At 39.0% G+C, this 24,448-nt stretch overlaps 1 protein-coding gene across 2 annotated transcripts in view; it reads right to left on the bottom strand.

Annotated features, from left to right (window-relative positions):
* ArfGAP3 (ADP-ribosylation factor GTPase activating protein 3) overlaps positions 1-24,448 on the bottom strand; it is a 191,506-nt gene that overhangs the window by 38,536 nt on the left and 128,522 nt on the right. For both annotated transcript variants that reach the window (XM_067142586.2, XM_067142587.2), the window contains one exon: positions 7,440-7,649. In XM_067142586.2, coding sequence (XP_066998687.1) covers positions 7,440-7,649 — 210 coding nt within the window. The remainder of the gene's footprint in view (positions 1-7,439; positions 7,650-24,448) is intronic.

The following is a 24,448-nucleotide window of genomic DNA, read 5'->3' as shown; positions in this document are numbered from 1 at the left end:
ACAACTTGTCTCTATCTGGATTAAAGAAGAACTGCCAGAACACTGGAAAACAGCCCTCATTCACTCACTGCACAAAAAAGGAGACAAAACCGACCCTAATAACTACAGGGGAATCGCACTCCTAGACATAACATACAAAATTTTTTCAATAATCATCCTTAATAGGATAGATTTACAACTTGAGAAAGAACTAGGAGAATATCAAGGAGGTTTCAGACCCTGGATGAGCTGTCCTGATCAGATCATGAGTCTTAAGTTGACAATGGACTATAACAGGAGAAGAAAGAGATATGGTGATAACATTTGTAGATGTCGAGAAAGCTTATGATTACATCCATAGAGAATCTCTGTTTAAAATTTTAAGACATCTTGGACTACACCCCAAATTACTGGTAATAAACATGATAAAATTGACTCTCACTAACACCAAATTAAAAGTGAAGTTTAGGTGTGAAACATCAGAGACATTTGAAATTAAAACTGGACTACAGCAAGGAGATGGGCTCTCACCACTATTATTTGTGCTCTAGAAATGGTCATGAGGGAATGGTTTAGGAAATGTCCCCCAAAAATAAAGATTGGCCGAAAAATCAAAACCATTTACCTGGGTTTTGCCGACAATTTAGCATTACTAGCAGTAGACATAAAAGAAGCAAAAACCCAGATATCAGAACTTCAAACATTGCAAATAAAACTGGCCTCAAAATATCATTTGAAAAAACAAAATTATGCCCCAAGAACAAAGTCAACTAAAAGAAGTTACCACAAATGGTAATAAAATCAAAATAGTAACTCAATTTAAATAAATTGGAGAAGTAATAACACACAACCTAAATGAAAAAATCTCAATCCAAACAAGAACAAAGATTAGCTAAAGCACAAAATTAACATGGGATATCTACAAAAAGAAATGTTTATCAATAAATGCAAAAATAAAACACTACAACACAGTTATAAAACCAGAAGCTACATATGCGGCAGAAACACTTTTTCACCTGAATAAACAATCAAAGACTGACAGACTTCAGAAAATTGAAAGTAGGATTGGAAGAACCTGCATCAACAAAAAATACCAGAAAGATGGACAGTGGCAGATAATACCTAACAGTCGTGTACAAAGAGCTAGAACCCATTACAGATACTATGCGTAAGAGGAGACTGGGATTCTTTGGACATATCATGAGTGTAATATATTGTTACAATTTTCACATATATTTCTAGAACTTACGATTGTAAACCATGTGATTATAAGCAGCTGTATTAGATTGTCACTACGTCAGGATTGGACGATGTGTACGTCATTGGGTCATGTGGCTGTTCAAATAAAGCTATCTCATTGGCTACTCCTATCTCGCCTATCCACAGCCTAAGCTTTCCGTTGACCTCCAGTCAGTCGTCATGTAGTCTGCACCCGTATCATTCCGACTCCTTAGCTGATGTGGTATTTTAAAAATAACGTGTACTTCTACTGATTATCTACCTCAAGGTGTTCCATACGTAAAAATTGGCGACGAGGTAAAAATCATCACATTGCAGCGAGTGCCAGTGCTTCCTCATGGCAACAAAACGTTTCTGGTCTGTTTTCACAGTGAATGACTCAACATAGTATAGTCCGATGTATCGGGCCTCCTCCTGAAGCAACGTAATATCGGGTGTGCCTTTCACTCCATGCCCTTAGACAACAGTTTTTTTGCCGCCTTTTCAACTTTAGCTCACTTATATCACGCCATGTCTTTAATTGGTAATATTGGACCATTTGACAGTTCGGAAGAAACTTGGTCAACCTACGTGGAATGCTTTGAACTTTACGTACACTGCAATGACATTCCGAATGCTAAAAAGGTTAGTACCCTTCTAACAGTGGTCGGTGTTAAAACCTACAATTTACTGAAAGATTTAATCAACCCTGATAAACCTTCTGAAAAATCCTTTGAAACCATTGTTAAAATTGTCCAAGACCATCTCCATCCTAAACCTTCATTTATAGTTGAACGATATAAATTCAGCAGGCGAGATCAATTGGAACATGAGACTGTGTCAGAATATATTGTTCAACTATAACAGTTATCCAAGTATTGCGAGTTCGAGGACAAACTTCCCGATTATTTACGGGACAGATTAGTCAGTGGCATCCGTGATGAATCCATCAAGACTGCTGTCGGAGGAGAACCTCACATTCCAGAAGGCGGAACAGCTGGCGATATCGTTCGAAGCTACTGACAAGGAAGCAGTGTCCTTGGCCTACCACACCACACCAAGACTGCACAAGTTTTCAGCACGGCATTCTCCACGCAACAATGTATCTAATGTGTCATCACGTGTTGTGAAAGTGTCTCAGTGTTTTTGTTGTGGTCATAAAGGTGGGCATTCTATTGCTCAATGCCATTATCGTGAATATATTTGCAATTTTTGTCAGAAGAAGGGTCATTAAGAGAGGGTTTACAAGTCAAAAATTTTTTTATTATTTTTTTTTTTTGGCTAGGGGCTTTACGTCGCACCGACACAGATAGGTGTTATGGCGACGATGGGATAGGAAAGGCCTAGGAGTTGGAAGGAAGCGGCCGTGGCCTTAATTAAGGTACAGCCCCAGCATTTGCCTAGTGTGAAAATGGGAAACCACGGAAAACCATCTTCAGGGCTGCCAATAGTGGGATTCGAACCTACTATCTCCCGGATGCAAGCTCACAGCCGCGCGCCTCTACGCGCACGGCCAACTCGCCCGGTAGTCAAAAAAAAAAAAAGCAAGTCTCAATTTCATGTAAACTCAAACATGCTTACAAACAATCCTTCATTTTCTAAGGGAATTAAGAATCAACAGGGAAACAGACTTAGACCAAACCAGCATTATGTAGACTTACATGAACCCAATGTTAGTCATGAAAAATTGTGTGTTGAAGTGTATGATATTTCTAACATTTTTCAGTGTGATGAAAAATTATCAAACCATTCAGCCTAAGTTAGGTAAAATAAAAAAAATTGAGCCCATTAGAGTAAATTTAATTGTTGAAGGAAAGCCAATTAACTTTAAGTAGACTCTGGTGCTTGTGTGTCTGTTGTTTCTGAAAATTTTTATAAGGCTAACTTAAGTTATGTAACATTGATTTCCACAGACTTAGTTTTAAATTCTTATACCAACGAGAAAATCAAGCCTGTGGGGAAGTTAGAAGTATGTTAAATCTCAATGCCATGGCAATGCAGATGGCTTATCTAGGCTACCTTTATCAGCCAATCATTTTGAGGACGTTGATGTTAGTTTAGAGTATGTAGGTAGTTATTTACAATGCATAATGGAATCTGATGTTCCCATAAACTTTAACGATATACGTATTGAGACCCAAAAAGACCAGGAGTTAAACAAAATCCTAGGCTATGTGTTGTACGGATGGCCTACTATGCCAGATCCAACTTTAAGCAACTTTGTTAAAAGGCAAGCTGAGCTAACTGTAGAACAAGGAATTTTGATGTGGGGCTACAGAGTCGTAATTGCAAGGGCCTTGAGAAAGTCCTTGTTAAATGAATTACTCAGTGGACACCTTGGAGTAGTTAACAGGAAATCATTACCTAGATCATACTTATGGTGTCCTTCAATTGATAAGGACATCGAAGCAGTAGCCAGTAGTTGTTTAGCGTGTCTTGCCCAGCGAGAAAGTCCTAATAGAAGTACACTTCATGTATGGGAATTTCCACCCAATGTATGGCAAAGAATTCACATAGATTTTTTAGGACCTTTCAAAGGAAAACTGTATTTAATTGTAATGGATGCTCATAGTAAATGGTTGGTAATTGAAACAGTTAACTCAACTTCAGCTAAGCAAGTCATTGAGAAATTGCGTCCTATGTTTTGTAGATTTGGTCTTCCCAAACTCATTGTTAGTGAAGAATTTTCTTGATTTTTGAAACAAAACAGGATAAGGCAAACGTTGATAGCACCATACCATCCAGCTTCTAACGGGCAGGCTGAGAATGAAGTTAAAACTGTGAAAAAACATTTAAAATGTGCAATTTTTGAAAATGAAGATGTAAATTTAGCTTTGAGTAGATTTTTAATAGCTTATTGTAATGCTGTACATAGCACTACTAATGAAACTCCTGCTAAGCTAATGTTCAATCATTCTTTGAGAACTAAGATTTGATCAGACCTAATTTGCAGAAAGCTGTAGCAAATAAACAGGACGAACAAATAACTAATGCAGGAGGTAGTTACACTAGACAATTAACTATAGGACAACCGGTATTAGCGAAAGACCACAGAGGAAGAGATAAGTGGGTAGAAGGTAGGATTGTACATGGACTTGGCCCAGTTACGTATTTAATTCAACTCGAGTCTGGGTTGACTTGGAAAAGACATATAGACCAGCTAATAGGGTTACAGTCAGGGCCGTTTTTTTTTGCTCTGATCGCTGTAGGGCTAATCCTTTACAGCGTGGGACGTCACAGTTACACTCTCCCTCACTGACCACTCCTCTGCCGACACCAGCCTCTGAGTGCCAACAGAGTTCTCCTACTTCTCGCTCCCCTCCACCCTCACAACCTGTACCACCACCACGTCATAATCCAGTTGCAGCTAGCAGACGATCTCTGCAACCCGCACAGGTAACTGTTATGTCACCTGTCGCAACTAGATGCTATCCAATTCGAGACAGGAAACCTATTGTAAGGTTCAATTCAGAATAGGTCACTGTTTTGTATTGTATAGTGCTGTATAGCAAAATAGTATGTTAAATTGATGTGATTTTTCAATTTGTACGGTTGTTTGCTTAGTTACATAATCACTTTTTGTATTTGGTATATATTGGTGTGTTTTGTGTTTTCTAATAAATGCTTACGATACTACATTGGCCTGATCTGTTGTAATCAAGATCTTAAGGAGGAAGGAATGTAATATATTCTGTTACAATTTTCACATATATTTCTAGAACTTACGATTGTAAATCATGTGATTATAAGCAGCTGTATTAGATTGTCACTACGTCAGGATTGGACGATGTGTACGTCATTGGGTCATGTGGCCGTTCAAATAAAGCTATCTCATTGGCTACTCCTATCTCGCCTATCCACAGCCTAAGCTTTCCGTTGACCTCCAGTCAGTCGTCATGTAGTCTGCACCCATATCATTCCGACTCCTTAGCTGATGTGGTACTTGTACTTCTACTGATTATCTACCTCAAGGTGTTCCATACGTAAAAATGAGGATGCAGGATTCAAGACTTCTGAAACAACTAGTACAACACAATCTTGTCCCAAAAAATACCACAACAGGATGTAAATGGATCAGAGAAGTAAGAGAGGATCTGAAGGAAATAGGCCTTACAACAGAAGACACCATAAATAAGATAAAATTGAATACAAAACTCAAGAATACAAACCTCCACTTTACCCTTACACTAAACATACCAACAACATGCATCTTTTCAACCAAGGAAAGGGCATGAAGATCGGAGCGTCTGAAGAAGTAGGCTACTGGGAGGACCGCAAAGCCCGAACAATCCCTTCAAAGAGACCTGAATGATGGACTGACTAAAGTGATCCTATGCGGTCATAAAAGATGTTATCAAGCAAATTTTTGGAAATTTTTCATCTGCCCATTTAGAAATTATATTGAAATTCATAGAATACCACACTCAGTATTGGGAGTAGGCTAGAAATAAAGCATGCTATGGGTGTAGCCTGGGAGTGTTGCACTGTCACGCTTGTGGAGTTCAAGACACATTGATATCATGTCTTGTGAGTTAACTGGATATGTTTGACCACTTTATTATAATAGTTTATTTAAAGGTAGTGGTGGTCATTATTTTACGAGGAAGTACAACTGGGCAAACATCCTCTATATTTATTTAAACCAAAATATCATCCAGAGTTGAATCTTTTCAGGAAAACAGTGTGCATTATATATGAAAAATACAGCAGGTTATGATAGTGTTTGAATCACATCTGGCATTTTCTTAATAACTACAGTATAGCCCTAATTTTGCATGACCTCGATTTAGCGTAAACCTGCATTTAATGGAAAAAATTTCCGGTCCTGAAAATTATTCCATAAGAGCAACGCAATTTTATATTTGATTTAACATAATTCACAATAAGGTAAATACCTCATTTAGTGTTACAGAAATGTTAAAAATCTCAAATATTTATTTCTATTCGTTTTGGTTATGGGACATTAAGAACATATGAAAAAAAGATTCCATAAGCTTGCTAAGAATGATTCAAGGCAGGAGAGGAATTTAGAGCGCGGGCACTTAGGGCTAAAGTGAGATGTTGGACTCTGATACACATCCGACAGCAGCCACTGTAGTAAAAGAGAACCCCTGTTTTAATGACAATGTTATTATAACCCTTGAAAATTCCTATACTAATCTGTGCAATATCCTTCGGTTACAATGAGAACCCTTTTACTGATTCATCCGTTATTACAGGCAAATTTAGGAGTGTTAGCATTGATTTTTCGCAACGCGTTTATATCAAATGCGATCGAGCATCTTCCATATCGATTCCTCGCTATGCGCAAGCGAGTTGATCTTGAGCGAGTCTGATGTCTTGCCTCATAACTTCGAGTGGTGTAAACAAACATCGGGATATGTTTTCGCAATAAGTGCAATGACAGCAGTTGTTAACTCCTTAGAAATAAAGGCTGAAGTAAACGACTCCTTAATGTTAATACTATGTACTGAAATAAAATAAGAATGTGATGCTTCTCCTCCTCAAGATACAGCGGTGTGCCTAACTAATTTCAGAGGTTAGGTTATGTACTTTCGAGTCTCGTTAAATTTTAAAAAGGCTGTTCCCATGTAAATTTATAGTGAAAATGTCATCATTATTCTGCTGGGAGCTTGAAATATGTTTTCATAATATGTGCGCTGTAAACCTAGGTTAGGAGGCGCCGTTTGAAGGAAGAAAATGGAAATGTTTGCCACAAGCCTCTGGAGTGATGCTGTTACAATTTCTAAGAATGAAATTGAATATGTGTATTCAGACTACTGGAATTAGAAAATACATGCTAATGAGTAAGCCGCTGCTTGTAAAACATCCGCGAAAATGTTTAAACAAACTGATTGCTGTTTAATACCAATTTTAATGTGTTTTTGTGCGAGTTTGGTATCCTTCCTGACTTTTATGGAAAATCATGTATAACATTATAAGAACAATCTTAAACCAAAGCAGTCTTGCATTCACCGACAAAAATCTGTCAAAATGAAGCACAAACCGTAACTACAGTACAGTGTGTAGAGTAGATATCTCCTTGTTTTATTGCTGTCACTGTGTAAATAATGTATGACAGTACAATTTATGTTAATATAGGCAAAAATCTCTGGAAAAGATGTGCTTTCTACTGAAACCTCAATTAATGGTAAACCCCCATTTTAGGTTAAAAATATCAGGTCCCTGTAAAAACGTTAGATAGGGGTTTTACCGTATTATCGACATGAAGTTATACTGACCTGTATTGAGGACATTACTCCATTGGCAATTGAGCTAAGCTTGCCAGCCACTTTGGTCACGCCTTGCCGAACACTTTCCTTTACATCTTCTAAATCTGGAGCCTGCAGTCCTGAACCACCTCTGTTCACTGTGTTACCATTACCAAAGTAGTCGGCAGAAGAAATACTCGACGAACCTTCAAATCGAGCCAGGTTGGCTTTGCGTTCCCACTAGAACAAGGAGAAAAACTATTATTTCCTTCATAGGGACAATAGAAAAGTATATTTTCATACAAATACATCAGAAAGTTATAGAACATTTTATTATGTATAATAACACACAACCAAAGAAAAGCCCAACCTGGGTAATCCCGTGGTGGTGTTCGGAGTAGGCCACATGGCCTCAATGACTCAAAGCAGAGCATTGGGCAGTGGAAGAAAATACTTAACTCCCAGAGAGATCCAATAGCTTCAAGTGGAGGACAGACAGTTGGTCCCTTGTAAAAGAAATACCACTGAACTTTACTACTCGGTGGTATTTGTTCCCCCTGTTAGGGCCAATCTGAATATTAATGCAGGCAGGAGTTCTGAACTGCTTATGAGAGTGGAGACCTCCCAGTAATAATGAACCCTCAAAAGGCTGCATAAACAATGTAAGAGAACAAAGGAAGTTCTGAACAACTTGACTGAAAATGGACTGTGTGACAAGAAGCTGGGTATCCCTGCTTCATATCAAACAAAATAGACAAAAATAGGGAAAAGGAGCCAAGGATTTAGATTTTACTGGAGTAGAAAGCATTAACTGGGGGTAGGCATGAAAATACAAAGCAAAACATTATGTAACAGAATTACAGAACAGTGGCAGTACAGCGAAACAAATGTACAGAGTAAAAGAAAGGAAGAGTATAAATCTGTGGGATAGTCTTAAAAAAACACACACACACAAGTAAGACAACCTAGAGAATTTCTGAGAATACTTCTTGACAGAGAAGTAAAGGAAAAGAACTAGTGGAAGTTTCAGTGTTGCCCGGAGAATTCTTTAATCCAATGGCTGTAGCCAAATTCAGAATGAAGTGTCAAGAACCTGAGAGTTCAGAAAATTAAACAGATGAAACTCAAAGGGAATATTTCAACAGCAAACTAACAGAACAACAGGTTCCTGTGGAATAGGAAAGGGAATAGTGTGTGCCAATATCTAAAGAAAAAAATACCAACAAGAAATGACAGTTATAGAGAAATTACCTTAATCCTCCATGTGAGGAAGTACTCAAGTATATAGTAAGAGGAATGGGAAGTACAAAGTAGTTTCCGAGTGGCAACCAGCAGAAGATTTGGACCGTGTGAGGAGACAATAACTGTTGGAAAAAAGTTAGGAGCAAAATAATTAGGTAGGGATGCCATTTATCGATATCCCAAAGGTGTATGATAGTGTAGGTATCTAGACAAAGAATATGGAGAGTACTGAGAAGAGAGTTGCAAAACAAATAACAAAAATGATCAGTCACTGTATAAGAGCAGTAAGAGCAGGGTGAAGTCATGAATTGGAAGAGACACCTGAGTCTGTTATTGACAAAGCTTGCTGCCAGTCACTTTAGCCACTCCTTGCCGAACCTTTCTCTTTACCTCTTCCAAACCCGAGTCTGGATACCATTAGGTATGTGGCATATGTAGCGAAGGGATCAACAGTGTCCAACTAACAGAAAGATTCCACCAGATTATAAGCGGTCTAGTGTGGGGCGAGGATTTATCACAATGTAAAGAACCAATTTTAAGATCTGTATTGGCTACAACATTCAGCAGGAAAAGAAGGTCAAGATAGAGAGAATTACTTTCTGAGAAGGAAAAAGGAAGGACAAATTAAAGAATAGGGGGATTTGGGAAAGGTCTGGAATAAAGAAAATATACAACAAAATACAGATCAGCAGCCTGAAATGATTCAGTCCCATCAATAGGATGGCAACATGAATAATGGAGGAACAGCCAAAGAAGAGAAAGAAGTAAACTGAAAAAGTATAATGAATATTGAATTATCACGGCCGCGTTGTAATCGAAACCAACTTTCAACCTATTAGGTCATGGTACGTATATTTAGTATGTGTTTAAGAGATGTTAAGTACAGAATAAAAATGGGCAACCGGACACCAGTGGGATCCGAACCCACAGCCTCCCCATTTTGCCTTGGTTGCTCTACCAATTGAGCTATGGTGGCCTAGGCCAGGGATGGCGAACCTTTTCCTACTAGTGTGTCATTTTAACTCTGGTTTATTATTATCATCTGTTGACTGTGCCACTTGTTTTTTATTTCCATTACGGGATGTCTACAACCTACAACCCCCCCCCCCCCTCGAGACTTCCTTTCTAAACTCCCGATTATGTTTCATAATATGTTATTTATTTATTTATTTATTCATTTACTGATTCATTCATGTATTTATTTTATTATACATATATCTTGTAAATACATTTGATTGCATGTTCCGTGGGGCTGTATCTCAATTATGGCCACGGCAGTTTCCCCACTCCTAAGCCTCTCCTATCCCATCGTCTCCACAAGACCTCTCTGTGTCGGTGCACTTAAAACAAATTAAAAATAATAATTATTAGATATAAAAATCAAAAGTACTAATATTGAGAATGGACTTCACTTCCTCCATTAGCTTCATTATCTTTCCATATTGTAGTTTGTACGCTCAACAATTAAACTAATTTCTCCCTCATCACATTTCCATAAGGAAATCTAAAAGTTTGTAAAGTCACATTCATGCTTTCATCAAAACATACTGCATACATGTGGGAGTTATTCAAATTAGCTTTCAAGTGCTCCGAAACTTCTTCACTCATTTTTATTATTCTATCCTTGACAGCAGTTCAGCTGGGTGGCATTCCTTTAATCTTGTTAATTATTAGTTGTTTGTTAGGGAAGTTTTCAAATAATGTGTTGGACGTCAATAAGAAACTTTCTTTCAACAACTCACCGTCAGAAATCTGTTTCCCATGCATGCTGTACTATGCAGTGAGACAGACAGAAACATCCGCACTGATATTATTCCTTGGCCGGAAATATGATACAAAAGAACCAGTTTGTTTGTGTAATGTTGGATATTTTGTGAAACAAACTCTCTTCATTCTTCATTTGAAATGGAACAAACATTTGAATGACCAGTCTCGAAATTGCGCTTTACATTAAATGTGGGGGATACAATTGTTTTCGAACACAGGCAACACATCTTTTTATCAGTCCGAATTCCCTTGGCCAGAGTTCTTGAAAAAAATACGGTCACCACCTTTGTCAAGTTTCTGTTCTTTTCGGCACCGAAAACATGTTTGCGATGTCCGTATACAAAACCACCAGAAAACGACACTATGTCACTTGACTTCCGGACCTATCAGTGTAGCAGTTGCCATATTGCACGTCTGAATGGAACTAGTATTGTGATTTTCGATATTTATTTCTTACACGTGAAACACTATTCGTCTGTAGTACAAGACGTATATATAAAATATTATGTTCATGTGGCGTGCCACCAAAATCGTGTTCGCGTGTCACCTAGTGACACGCGTGGCATAGGTTCGCCATCCCTGGCCTAGGCCATCATTGTTCTGTTGGAAAGGATCTAAGCTACAGGTCTGGCACTACTGCCATCACACTGTAGAGTGCATTTAAGTCGCCCGTTGAGCGCCAAGTCAATGAATTGAATTTTCCTTTCCAACAGAACAAAGATGGTCTAGGCCACAATAGCTCAATTGGTACATCAACTGACACCAAATTGGGAGGTTGTGGGTTCAGATCCCACTGGTGACCGGTTGGCTATTTTTGTTCTGTACTTGACATCTCTTCAACACATACTAAATGTACGTAACACGACCTAATAGGTTGAAAGTCTGTTTCGATTACAATGCAGTTGTGAAAATTCAATATTCATTGACTTAGCCCTCAATGGGCGACAAACGCACTCTACAGTGTGATGGCAGTAGTGCCTGACCTGTAGCTTATATCCTTTCCAACAGAACAAAGATGGCCTAGGCCAGGCATCGTCAATCGAGAGCAAAATGCCTTCGGAGCCAGTTTGCTCCCCGCTTTCGAGTAAAGAGAGCAGCTTAGCGAGCAAGTAGGGGAAGTGCATGACAAAATACATACTGAAGGCCAGTGACTTGAAGGTACAGCACATATTTCTGGACAGGTTAGGCCGTGCAGTTAGGAGCATACAGCTGTGTGCTTGCATCCGGGAGATAGTGGGTTCGAACCCCACTTTCGGCAGCCCTGAAAATGTTTTTTCGTGGTTTCCCATTTTCACGCCAGGCAAATGCTAGGGCTGTACCTTAAGACCACGACCGCTTCCTTCCCACTCCTCGCCCTTTCCTATCCCATCGTCGCCATAAGACCTATCTGTGACGGTGCGACGTAAAGCAGCCTGCAAAAAAAAAAAAAGATGGACAGCTGAGATTGCCGCGTGAACTCATGTGAGGTGACAGAGCATTTCCTCGCATCACACGGTGTTCAAACCTAGTCGGTTTTCATGTCACTATATGAGGAATTTGAGAGTAGGTTTTCATGATATTCAGGCATTAGAAGAGGATCTGCAAGTGTTCGCTACACCCTTCTCAATGAATGTGCAAACTGTTAGACCAGAACTGCAGCTAGATCTGATTGACTTACAGTGCGTTACTCAAATGAAAGATAGGTTTGCAAACACAAACAGTTTGACTGAATTTTATGTTTGTTTTCACACCGAAGAGATTTCCTAGATTGTACCAATTTCATGTACATGTTTTAAGTATATTCGGATCAACTAATTTATGTGAACACGTTTTTGTTCATGAAGATTTGTAAATCTAGACACAGAAGTAGGCTCACCGATGAAAACTTGAAATGTGCTTTGCCAGTACGCAAACGACAGTACCAAACATTGATACAATACTATCTAAACAAGCCCACAGGTCCTATGAAGGAGCAGTACACCAGTGATATGTTTCAATTCTTGTGTTTAATTTGTTGACACAGTCATAAATGCCATAAAAATTTTGAAATGTATGTTACTGAGAGTGCAAAGAATGTGTACAAATCACACAAATTGTATTTTCTTTTGGTAAATGTACGTGTCTCAAAAGCTTCAGTTAATCGTGAAAATGTATTTATTCAGTCAATGAACAATTTTCTTGTCCTACTGTATAACCTGCGTCCTGTCCGTCTCACATGATGATGATGGTTGTTGTTTAAAGGGGCCTAACATCGAGGTCATCACCCCTAATGGTACGAAATGAAATGACAACAAAAAGTTCAAAATCATCCACTGACCAAAAAAAAAAAAGTCATGATGAATGAATGGACATGAATCCGCCCCCCAAAAAACAGTGGATCTGATTCAAAAAAAGATCATAAATAATAGTATTACTGACCAAGGGACTACTTATAAAGCACAATCCTGAATCGAGGATGCTTGATGTCTAAAGGGGTCCAAAATCCAGGTCGAAGGCCCCTCAGAATGGTACATGTTGCGAGTAAAGTAGAACCATGGTATTTGTCATGTTGGGGTACTAATCAAAAGTAGTGAAGACTCATGGTGTTCCACACAAGATGGTACTACTCACAAGTATTGTACTTCGCACAAGTAATGCAGACATACGGTGTTTCTCACATAATGGCGCCACTCATAGCCAACGCAAACTGATGAGGTTCCTCACCTAGGTGTACTACTTACGGGTGCCAGTATTCCCGTGGTGTTCCTCACGTAGGGGGTACTAATCACAGGCAACGCAGACCCACGGTGTTGCTCATATAGTGGTACAACTCGCAGACAATGCCCAGACCCACGGTGTTGTTCACATGGGTACGATGTACGGGTACTGGAAACCCACAGGAGAACCAACTCTTTGCTGCTACTAATCACAAACCTATTTCGTACCTAATATAGTGGTACTACTCGCAAGTACAGGCAACCCATGGTGTTCCCCATGTGATGATACGAATCAAAAGTAGTTTCATGGTTCTAATACAATCATCCCTTGGTCGCCCCTTTTAGTCGCCTCTCACGATAGGCAGGGGATACCGTGGGTGTATTATTCATCTGTGTCCCCCACCCACAGGGGGTAAAGAGAGAGAAAAATGAAGGGATCCGTCACTTCGAAAGATGAAGTAACGGACGAAGAAACACATGGGCCACCAAGGGCATGAAAATGAAAGACTCCCTAGGCCTCGAATGCTCTGATACCGTCAGGGCCGGAAAAGAACAAGAGTTGACCAAGGGAGGTCGGACAGGATAGACGAAAGCGAAGAGCCTGGCACAAGTAAGTGGAAGCAATGCCAAGACTCAGCTAAGGGCCCCGTGGTCACCAATCCACGCTCCCAAGTTGAGAGCCCCTTGTAGTCGTCTCTTACGACAGGCAGGGGATACCGTGGGTGTATTCTTCATCTGCAACGCCCAACCACAGGGGGTCGTCTCACTTGATCCGTGCTCCAAATTATTATTATTATTATTATTATTATTATTATTATTATTATTACTACTACTATTATTATTATAATAATAGCTGTTGCTTATATGGTAACATTTCCGAGCGGCAAGTACACTACAGCCATGGTATGAAACCCACCTGTCCGTTGCTCTCTTGTCATGTAACAGACAGCCGTCCAGAGCAGAGCAAGTAACACCAGCTCCCTAGCGCAAGTACGTGATGAAGCCTGGCCTAGGCCACCATAGCTCAATTGGTAGAGCAACAGACGCGAAATTGGGAGGATGAGAGTTCGGATCCCACTGGTGCCTGGTTGGCCATTTTTGTTCTGTACTTAACATCTCTTCAACACGTACTAAATGTACGTAACATGACCTAATAGGTTGAAAGTCTGTTTTGATTGAAAAAGTATAGTTTACAAAATGGTGGAGTGAAGAGGATTTGACTGGTCGACAAAATAGAGACCAGCAGGCAAAAATGAAATTTGCTTAACAGAACCAAAAATGCGAATACTGTAACCACCAGTCACTACAACATAGCGGAGAGTGAATTTAATGTGAAATAAATCATAAATTTATATTTTCAAGTACTGTCCTGATATATTTTGAAAATTTCTAATTCAGTACCGTAAATTTCTTATATTCGGTACTAAATAATAGCTGTTGTAACAAACATCTAAGCAAAAAAAATAACTCGCATCCTCTGCTGAAGGTTGGCAATGTTGAGATTGGCCCCAGGGGCTCTTAATTTGGGAACATGGGTTGGCGACCATGGGGCCTTTAGCTGAGTCCTGGCATTGCTTCCACTTGTGCCAGTCTCCTCACTTTCATCTATCCCAGAATCTCAAACTATTATGAGATTGTACCCCTTGCTCATGGCTAAAAGTTCAATGTACGCACACAAAAAATCCCCAAGTAGATTTTAAAAATATGCGTATCTGGCTAATTAGTAAAGCATTTTTAAAAACACTTCGTACATAGGATGAGATTGTGAAATTAAACACATTTTAGAACACATCACAGGAAATTTAAGAGTTTGTATCATTGTATCATGTACAATACAATGATAATAAAGTAATACATGATACCCTGTTTGTAAGAAAGTTTCACAAAATGCTAGAATTTAGAGTCAATATCAAATTAGTAAATAAGAATTAAAAATTTTCAATCTTAATTCTGGAATTCAGACATTGCGAACAACTAAAATTTCAATGGGATGTGTGTGCTGCAGGGCGTGACACAGTTTTCTGATGTATCGTAGCCCAGGTGAAACTTTCAAGTGAAATGTGGCTCCATATATTATATATATATATTATATATATATATATATAACTTTCTTCATATTTCAATTTTTCTTCATTTTGTCCCTGAAGGCTTCTCGTGTACCCCACAAAAAGTCTCGGGCATACCCCTAGCGGTACGCATACTACAGTTTGAGAACCACTGATCTATCGGACTCCCTTGGTCAAATCTTGCTTTTGCTGTTGGTACAGCAACAAGCTGATCAAAGGGCTGTGGGACAGACCGTCTTGACTCAAATATCACAAAATACTTAACCACTTGAAGTAATTTCTTGGGGCAACTGACAGTCACTACCCACATCAGTGGTGGTGGTGGTGATTGTTTTAAGAGGAAGTACAATTGGGCAATCAACCTCTCTTAATACATTGCTGTTGAAAGCCGCACAGGGTGTCATTGCGGAGAAAAAAGCCCGTATGGCGCACGTTCTCTGGTTTTCATCATTCTTACTATGAAACAAATGTACTATATGCCCTCGTCAGCGCTGCAGTATATTTGGTTCATATAGTTATAAAAAAATAGATGGCAGTGAACTACAGCTCTGCACATATTCTTATTCTACCAATATAAATGGTCCGTTATTGGACATTATAAATTTTCCAGCTAACTCATTCTTGGTTGCCAGCATTTCGCCCTCGTGTGATAGGGTGGGCTCATCAGTTGGTACCTAGCACACCTACCAATACACTGGCTAGTGCATACTGTGGAGGCCACTGCGTAGGCTACTTGCAGCAGGGCGAAACGCTGGCAACCAAGAATGAGTTAGCTGGAAAATTTATAATGTCCAATAACGGACCATTTATATTGGTATTATAAATTTACTCATTCGGGACAAATGTTTCAGATTCCCTATGGGAATCAACATATATTTCATATTCTTATTCCTTTCAAATCGTGTCAGAGCTGTGTCAACTCGATAGCAATGTGCACATAATGGTGGCCATGAGTGAGCATACACTGAACAACACGAGATTTATACCAACTGAACAAACCTATTATAAGTCATACGTTATTAATTAAGGGTATTCAATGAACTTAAAAAAAAAAATCTACTAATTTCAATCCATTATTTCCATGGTAAGGGATCTATCATGTATTATAGTTTTACAGATATGTAGTAGAAAGTATGAACTCAAAATATAGTGAAATAAAATATTAACTACATTCAAAACTAGTATTTAAATTAAAAATCTAAAATCAGTGAAAAATGGCCAGTCCGAAGGATTAAAATGTATGGGCTAGCATGATTTGGTCATGCAGAGGATGGAGAAGGCATTAGGGAATCACTGCATTGAGGAACCTTATGGATGTAAATAAGTCCAAAACACAAGTAATGGAGTGCAGTCAAAGAAAATCAGGGGATGCAGGAAATATTAGATTAGGAAATTAAGTCTTAAAAGACATAGATGAATAGTGTTACTTGGGCAGTAAAATAACTAACAATGGCAGAAGTAAGAGGACATAAAATGCAGACTAGCACAAGCAAGGAAGGTTGTTTTAAGAAAATAAATTTGCTCACTTCAAACAATGATACAGGAATTAGAAAGATATTTTTGAAGACTTTCGTATGGAGCTTGGCATTGTATGGAAGTGAAACATGGATGATAACTAGCTCAGAAAGAGAATAGAAGCTTTTTAAATGTGGCATTACATAAAAATGCTTAACATGAGATGGGTAGATTGAATCTTGAATAAAGAGATACTGAATTGAATTGGTGAGAGGAGATCGATTTGGCTAAATTTGATGAGAACAGATAGAATGATAGGATACATATTAAGACACCCAGGATTTGTTCAGTTGATTTTTGAGGCAAGTGTAGGAGGAAAGAATGGTAGGGGAAGACCAAGGTATGAATATGACAAGCAGATTAGAGCAAATGTAGGATGTAGTAGTTACATAGAAATGAAGAGGTTAGCACAAGATATGGTGGCATGGAGAGCTGCATCAAACCAGTCTATGGACTGATGACCCAAGCAACAACAACAACAATAATAATGGATATCCCAAACATGTTGTCCTGAGTTGACATTTTTCCAGAGGTAAAAAATACCCCCAGCTGGATCTCTAGATGGATAATTTATCAGGAAGTTTATGGCATACTAAGAAGACTAAGATAAAAATTAACATAGTGAGGATAGGAACCTGGAACATGAAGAAAATGATTAGGAGATGAAAGCTGGAGAATGTTAAAATAAAAATGAGAACGAATAAAACTGATATCCTTGGGATCAGTGAAGTTATACAGGAAGAAGGAGAATTAACATTGGAAGATTATAAGATGATATACAAAATGCAAGAGAGCACGAACAAAGGAGTATACATAATAATGAGAAAAGACTATTAAGAAGAGTATAACAAGGATTATAATGATGGCTGTCAACATAAAAAGTGATCCACTGGATATGTCAGTTGTACAAGGTTACTTTCCAACATCTATGGCAAAGGACAAAGATGAAATGTATGAACCAATTTCACAAATCTATAAAGTAAATGGGAAAAAGGACAAGTATGGTCTATAATAAAGAGAGAGAAAAAGCATTTGCTGGCAAAGGCAGGAAGGGCAATGTAATACGAGTGTTTAGTCTTGGTAACAAATGTAGGGGAGAAAGCTTGACTGAATTTTGTGATCATAGGATATAAACCTCATGGTTTTGATCCGTATTGAATTGTGATCAAAATAATAATAATAACATTTTCGTAATGGTCCACCTTTTCAATACTGTAATATGCAATATACCTTACTTGAATTACGTTACTAAACTAGGGACTAGTTTCGGCCTTGGCTGGCCATCTTCAGCCTTAATGTAATACATCTAATAACTAAACAAATGTACAAACACACAACTGACATTAAAATCTGGGATGAGCTAAGAATAAAATTTGAAAAATAAATTAGGCTCTAAATTCTTATCATTTGGAGTATGCTCATCATCCAGACTCCTTCTCGCATTAATATTCATAGAATTGTTAGTTCCATCACTGCTAATCATTACAATTTCAACTGGAAAATGGGAACTGGTATATGTTGATTCTGTAGTCAGATCATCAATCACCAAATTTAATTGAATGGTGTTAGCAGTATGCAAGCCACTGGACGCCACTGTAAATAACCACCAGCTGACGCAGAACTGCCAGATGGTGTTTCCACATCAACCAACGTAAATAAAATGAAATGTTCCCATAGTGCTTGTTAGGGTACGTTTATGCTGCAGCTTCGCTGCTGGCTCATGGATGCTCGCTCTAGCACTTCGCTGCTGGCTGTAGCCTGGCTGCTCGCCACGGAGCTTTTACCCTGCAGCAGCCCCGCGCGCACGCTGCTGGCAGCTCTGAGCTGTAGTCGAAAATTCAAAACAGAGGAACTGATAGTTAAGGCAGTTTGTATTTTGCATAATTTGATTATAGATATAGAGGGCATGAACACTTAGACTACCGAGCTCGATAGCTGCAGTCGCTTAAGTGCGGCCAGTATCCAGTAATCGGGAGATAGTGGGATAGACTGTCGGCAGCCCTGAAGATGGTTTTTCGTGGTTTCCCATTTTCACACCAGGCAAATTAATTAAGGCCACGGCCGCTTCCTTTCAATTCCTAGGCCTTTCCTATCCCACCGTCGTCGTAAGCCATATCTGTGTTGGTGCGACGTAAAGCAAAAAAAAAAAAAACTCCTCTTAGACTACGAAGACGTACTTCCAAGAGCTACCCCGTCGAGGAGAAACAACACAGCTCCAGCTGAAGCTTCTGAAGTGCGGAATAAATTCTGAGATTTTTTTTAACGAGTGAGTCGCAGTTCTGTTGGCGAGTGTATCTTACAATAATTTGGTGTACTGAATGTGAAATAAAAAGTGTAAACTGCTTCGCCAGGATTTTTCAGTGCATTTCTACTGCGGGAGTTGATTGAAGAATGAAGCTACAAATGCTTCATTTCGTAATTTAATAGTGTACTTTTAAATAATGTAAAATAGGGGGTTATGGAGTATGTCATTTTGACTTTAGTTAGGTCTCCTTAACAAAATGTGTTTACAGTTTGAAAAAATAACAGTGGAACTTTCCATGAAAAACGAGGTACTTCATATAAATCACCTGCTTGTAAAAATAGAGGTCCCCAAAATGGCAAGATTAAAAGAACAAAGTAGATGTAATCGTTCCGCATTCTTTTGCCACGTCATTCGATAGTTTGATGATGATGCTTGTTGTTTAAAGTGGGCTAACATGTAGGTCATCGGCCCCGATGGTACGAGATGAGACGAAATGGATTAAAAGTTATAATTAACCCACTGACTAGGATTAGGAAAATGCTATTTGCTTTACGTCGCACCGACACAGAGATGTCTTACGGCGACGATGGGAGAGGAAAGGCCTAGGAATTGGAAGGAAGCGGCCGTGACCTTAATTAAGGTACAGCCCCGGCATTTGCCTTGGTGTGAAAATGGGAAACCACGAAAAACCATCATCAGGGCTGCCGACAGTTGGGCTCGAACCCACTATCTCCCGATTACTGGATACTGTCCGCACTTAAGCGACTGCAGCTATCGAACTCGGTAGATTAGAAAAATGATAATGATGAGGAAAATTATTATGAATTTAAAATAAGCAGTGAATCTAATTCGCAATGCACTGATATTGAAGTAAAATAATATATTTAATTCCAATAAAAAATACACAAAGGTAAACACATAGTTTTTTTTTTTTGCTATTTGTTTTACGTCGCGCCGACACAGATAGGTCTTATGGCGACGATGGGATAGAAGAGGCCTCTGAATGGGAAGGAAGCAGTCGTGGTCTTAATTAAGGTACAAACCCAGCATTTTCCTGGTGTGAAAATGGGAAACCACGGAAAACCATCTTCAGGGCCGCCGTCAGTGGGGTTCGAACCCACTGTCTCCAGAATTCAAGCTCACAGCTGCACGCCCCTAATCGCACGGCCAACTCGCCCGGTAGGGTAAAATAGTAGTTAACAATAAACCAATTAAAACACAAATAGTTACTTTACTTTTAAACACGATAAAACAAGCCACTCTCTCTCATAAAACGTAGGAAAAGGTCTACTGGCCGCTCGTCATCTCATCAATCCTTTTATCTCATATGAAACTCGTGTGATGATCCGCATGACGCTGGCTCCAAATCGCATTGCGTTCGAAGACAGGTTCAGATAGCAAGTGAGCAAGTGATCACTGAACGTGTGTATAGTGTGCGAAGAGAGGAAGAGTGGGAGAGCGGGTGACCTTGAAAGAACCAATCACAGTCCAAGTTACAGGATTGCCAGCGATGGGCCAGGCTCGAAAATCAAACGTGTTTGAGACCATGGATGTGGCAAGGATATCAGCCAGCAGCGCAGCTATGAGCCGGGCTCCAGGGTAAATGCACTGATTGAGATTCATTGGTTTGTTTCATCATCGCCTAACATCGAGCAGCGAGGCTTAGCGATGTGCCAGCAGCCAGGCTGCAGCATAAACGTACCCTTAAAATCATGCTGAAATGCTGTTGATATTGTCAGGGCAGCACATGAAGATATGGTTAAAACCGACACATTCTTAATTTGTGGCTGGTATTAATTTGCAATTCATTGCAGTGTCCATGAAGTTAACCTGAATAAATGATAGATAAAATTAGATAAAATGAATGAAATGAAGGAGAAAGCATGTTAGTCAAATGGCATAGGTTATATGAGACTTACAGTACCTCTCCTTGCAGCATGTGGTGCGTGGCCTGTTGTTGTGTGCCTCATACTAACAGTTGTGAAATTCAAAGGAAAGGGAAGGGGTGGGGCAAGGAGAGGTGGAGCAAGGGGAAAGGGGGTGGGGCAAGGGGAGAGATAGGGGAAAGTAGAGGGGGAGGAGGGGAAGGAGGGGAGAATTAAGGCGGAGCCGAAGCATGTGGGAAAAAGAGATGGCTGCTGAGGAAAGGTGGTGTGAATATTATAAAAAACTGAATTACGGTATGACTTGTTGGTCTGCTGTTTCTAAAAATGGGAATTAGGTAAAATAGGATATTTGGCTTTTCTGAAATATCATTAAGATTATTAAGATTATTCCTCAGCATATAGTATTGTATAGGTGCAAACCTTTAGCTTTTGTTTTACACTATATTGCTCTTCCATACGAATTAATATGACATTTTTTATCTATGATTAACCTGGATAATCGAGAGTTTGCTCTATTTAACATTTCACCACATATCGTTCCAAACACCATTTCATAATGCTTGTGCAACTGATTGTAAGGAAGTTTGCTTGCCAACCTTCAATTTGTGGTAGCAGGATTTACCAGGAATGTGCTGCAAAAGCCTCCGACATGACCCACTGCTGAAAAAAGGTGATACGAAGAAATGTACCAAGTACAGAGGTATAACTATCACACAGCCTCAAAATCTATGAATCCATACTTGACAGCAGGATTAGAAAATGTGTTGAACCTACACTTGAGGAGGAACAGCATGGATTTAGACTTCTTAGATCAATGATAACCTCATTTTTGCCAACAGAATGCTCTAAGAGAAGTATTGGGAGAAAGGTAAAAAAACACTTATCGTTTTTCTGGACATCGAGAAAGCATATTACCATGTACAACGCAGGCATATATGGGAATGTTTGAGACATAAGAAAGTGCCCAATGCCATTATAGCACTAAAACGATTATATGATGAAACCAAGAGTTGTGTTGAGGTTCACGATGGAAAGTCGGGGTGGTTCGAAACAAAGACTAGAGTCCAGCGAGGAAATTGTCTTACACCATTCCTCTTCATAATCATAATAGATCAAAAACCAGTTAAAATAAAGGATCCAGCAACTGATGCCCTGGTTTTTGCTGATGTAATGGTATGGGGTGAGATGGAAGCAGAAGTACAAGCTAGACTAGATCTTTGGCATGAAGCTTTTACAACCTTAGGTCTTAAAATCAGCAAAACCAAGACAGTTGGCTTGGTGATGAGTAGAAACTCCCCAATTGTCCACCTAAAAATTGGAAATGAGGAGATGGATATTGTAGACAACTTTTGGTACTTAGGTAGTGTTCTGTCCTCAGCCAATTCCATACATCAAGAGATTAGCAACAGAACACAAAAAGCTTCCACACTATCACGCTGTACATCAAATACTTAAGATTGAAACATTTCTGTTAATTTCCAAGATCAGCTTATACAAAATATATCTGGTAACTATATTCACGTATGGTCTAGAAGCAGTAACACATACTGGATCAACAAAGAGTTGTCTTCAGGCAATAGAAAATGAAGTTCCACCGTTCTTGTCTACAAAAATGGATAAAATAAGGAATGTGGATATCTGACAACAGCTTGAATTGGAAAGAAGCTTGCTGCAGAGCCTCGAAGTGAAGAGAATGCAATGGTATGGTCGCATGATATGAATGTATTCCCATGTGATTCCTTGAGCTTTCTTTGACCCCAGTGTTCCTGGAAAGTGGCCAAGAGGAAGACTTTGTGGTGTTCGGGAGATGCAGATTTTCGAAGACCTTGAAATCAGAGACATAAACTGGTGTTGCAAATATGAACATCATCTGTGGATGGACCGGACAAACTGGAGGAGGCTCGTATACAACCGCATCTGGCTTGCTGAAGCAAAGAAATGATGATTACTCTTTTTGAAATTAAAAAAAATTAACTGTTAGCTTCTTCAGTCTGCTGAAACTAACTTTGAGTAATAAATTTATAAACTACCTGAGAAAAGAAAATGACAGCAAGAACTAACAGGACCAGCAGGAGACTCCTTATCCAATAACATTTTGTCGAAAAATAAGAAACCAACAAAATACCAATATGTCAACTATGGTAGAGAGGAGTTTCCCCAGTCAACTATAATGTCCTTCCAATATAATGAAAATTAGCAACAACAGTTTGTATAATAAAACTGTCTTAAGCCAAAAATAGGGTAAAATATACCATTTTACTGTAACAGCATCAACAATAATAACTTTTAAATTAACTAATATAATGTGATGACCATGAATAAATGCAGGGTAAATAAGTACTGAAAAGGTGGAAACAATATCTCAATTAAAGTTGGCTTAAGGTCCATACGGATCCAACAATAAAGTTTATAAACTGTACAAAGCTGTCAAAGCCTGTGGGTAAAAGGTTCTATGTACTGTATACACCTGGATTAGCATGAGCCTTCTGAGATGCCAAAAGTATGATTCATTATGCATGAAGATAGCCAACATTCAGTTTTCCTTATTCTGCGGAGTGGTAGAAAGGAATTTCAACCCCACACTATCTGTGCCTCTGTACAGTATCCCTTTGTCTCTGTTAATGAGTAGTTCAGAGTAGTTTCAAAATGTTTCAAGCAACGTGCTCTGATAGCGCGAGTTTTTGTAAAAGTCTTTGGTGAAATGTATTATAGTACTAATGGATTATTTTTTCTTTGTAACATGTGGGATATGAAAATGATGGCTGAGAAACTTTTACAATGCAACAACAATACTGTGAAACATAAAAGCTGTGTAAACAGAGCATCAAGCATGTAAGGCAGACAGTGACTGCCGTTTGAGAAGCCACACAGGAATTAATCTCCATTGGGCAATGCATGTCAGTTTTCTAAGGATCTTAGTGATTGCTGTTTGAGAAGCCACACAGGAATTCATCTCCATTGGGCAATGCATGTCAGTTTTCTAAGGATCTTAGTGAAATGATGGTTTGATCCAACATTCCTTTATAATAAAGAAGAGATACCTAGTTTCCAAATGTTCTAAGAAAAACTAGACATCCCATTTACTCAAAGTCCACGTTAAGAAAGTTCTATCTGACTTCCTGTTATGATGAACAAATTAAGAAACTGTCATAGCAACAAAATATTGGTCTCTACAGATGAAACCACTGACACAGATGGTAGATATGTGGCAAATGTTATTGTAGGCACACTTAAACATGACCAGCCTGGAGAAACATTTCTGTTGGCATGCGAGGTGTTGGATAGGGTGAACAACTCGTCCATCAGTTTTCAACACTGCAATGAATTCATTGTAGCCAGGGAAAGTAGAACAAGAAAAAGTGCTCATCTTCGTGATGGACGCTGCTCCTTACATGGTAAAAACAACAAAAGGTCTTAAGATTCCATATCCCAAAATGGTGCATGAAACTTGTCTTCTGCATTCCCTACATAAAGTAGCTGACGAGGTTTGAAGGAACTACCCTGTAGTGGACAAATTCATTAACGGCAAGATGATTTTTGTTAAGGCTTCACTTTGAGTGCAGAAGTTTAAAGTAGTATCATCACTAGCCTTCCCCCACCACAGCCTGTTATAAAACTCTTGAGGTACTTGGCTTGATGTTGC

This window comes from Anabrus simplex, chromosome 3 (genome assembly GCF_040414725.1).
Source record: "Anabrus simplex isolate iqAnaSimp1 chromosome 3, ASM4041472v1, whole genome shotgun sequence".
NCBI lineage: Eukaryota > Metazoa > Arthropoda > Insecta > Orthoptera > Tettigoniidae > Anabrus > Anabrus simplex.
The sequence above is the reverse complement of the archived record's forward strand: the minus strand, read 5'-3'. Positions and strand labels throughout refer to the sequence as shown.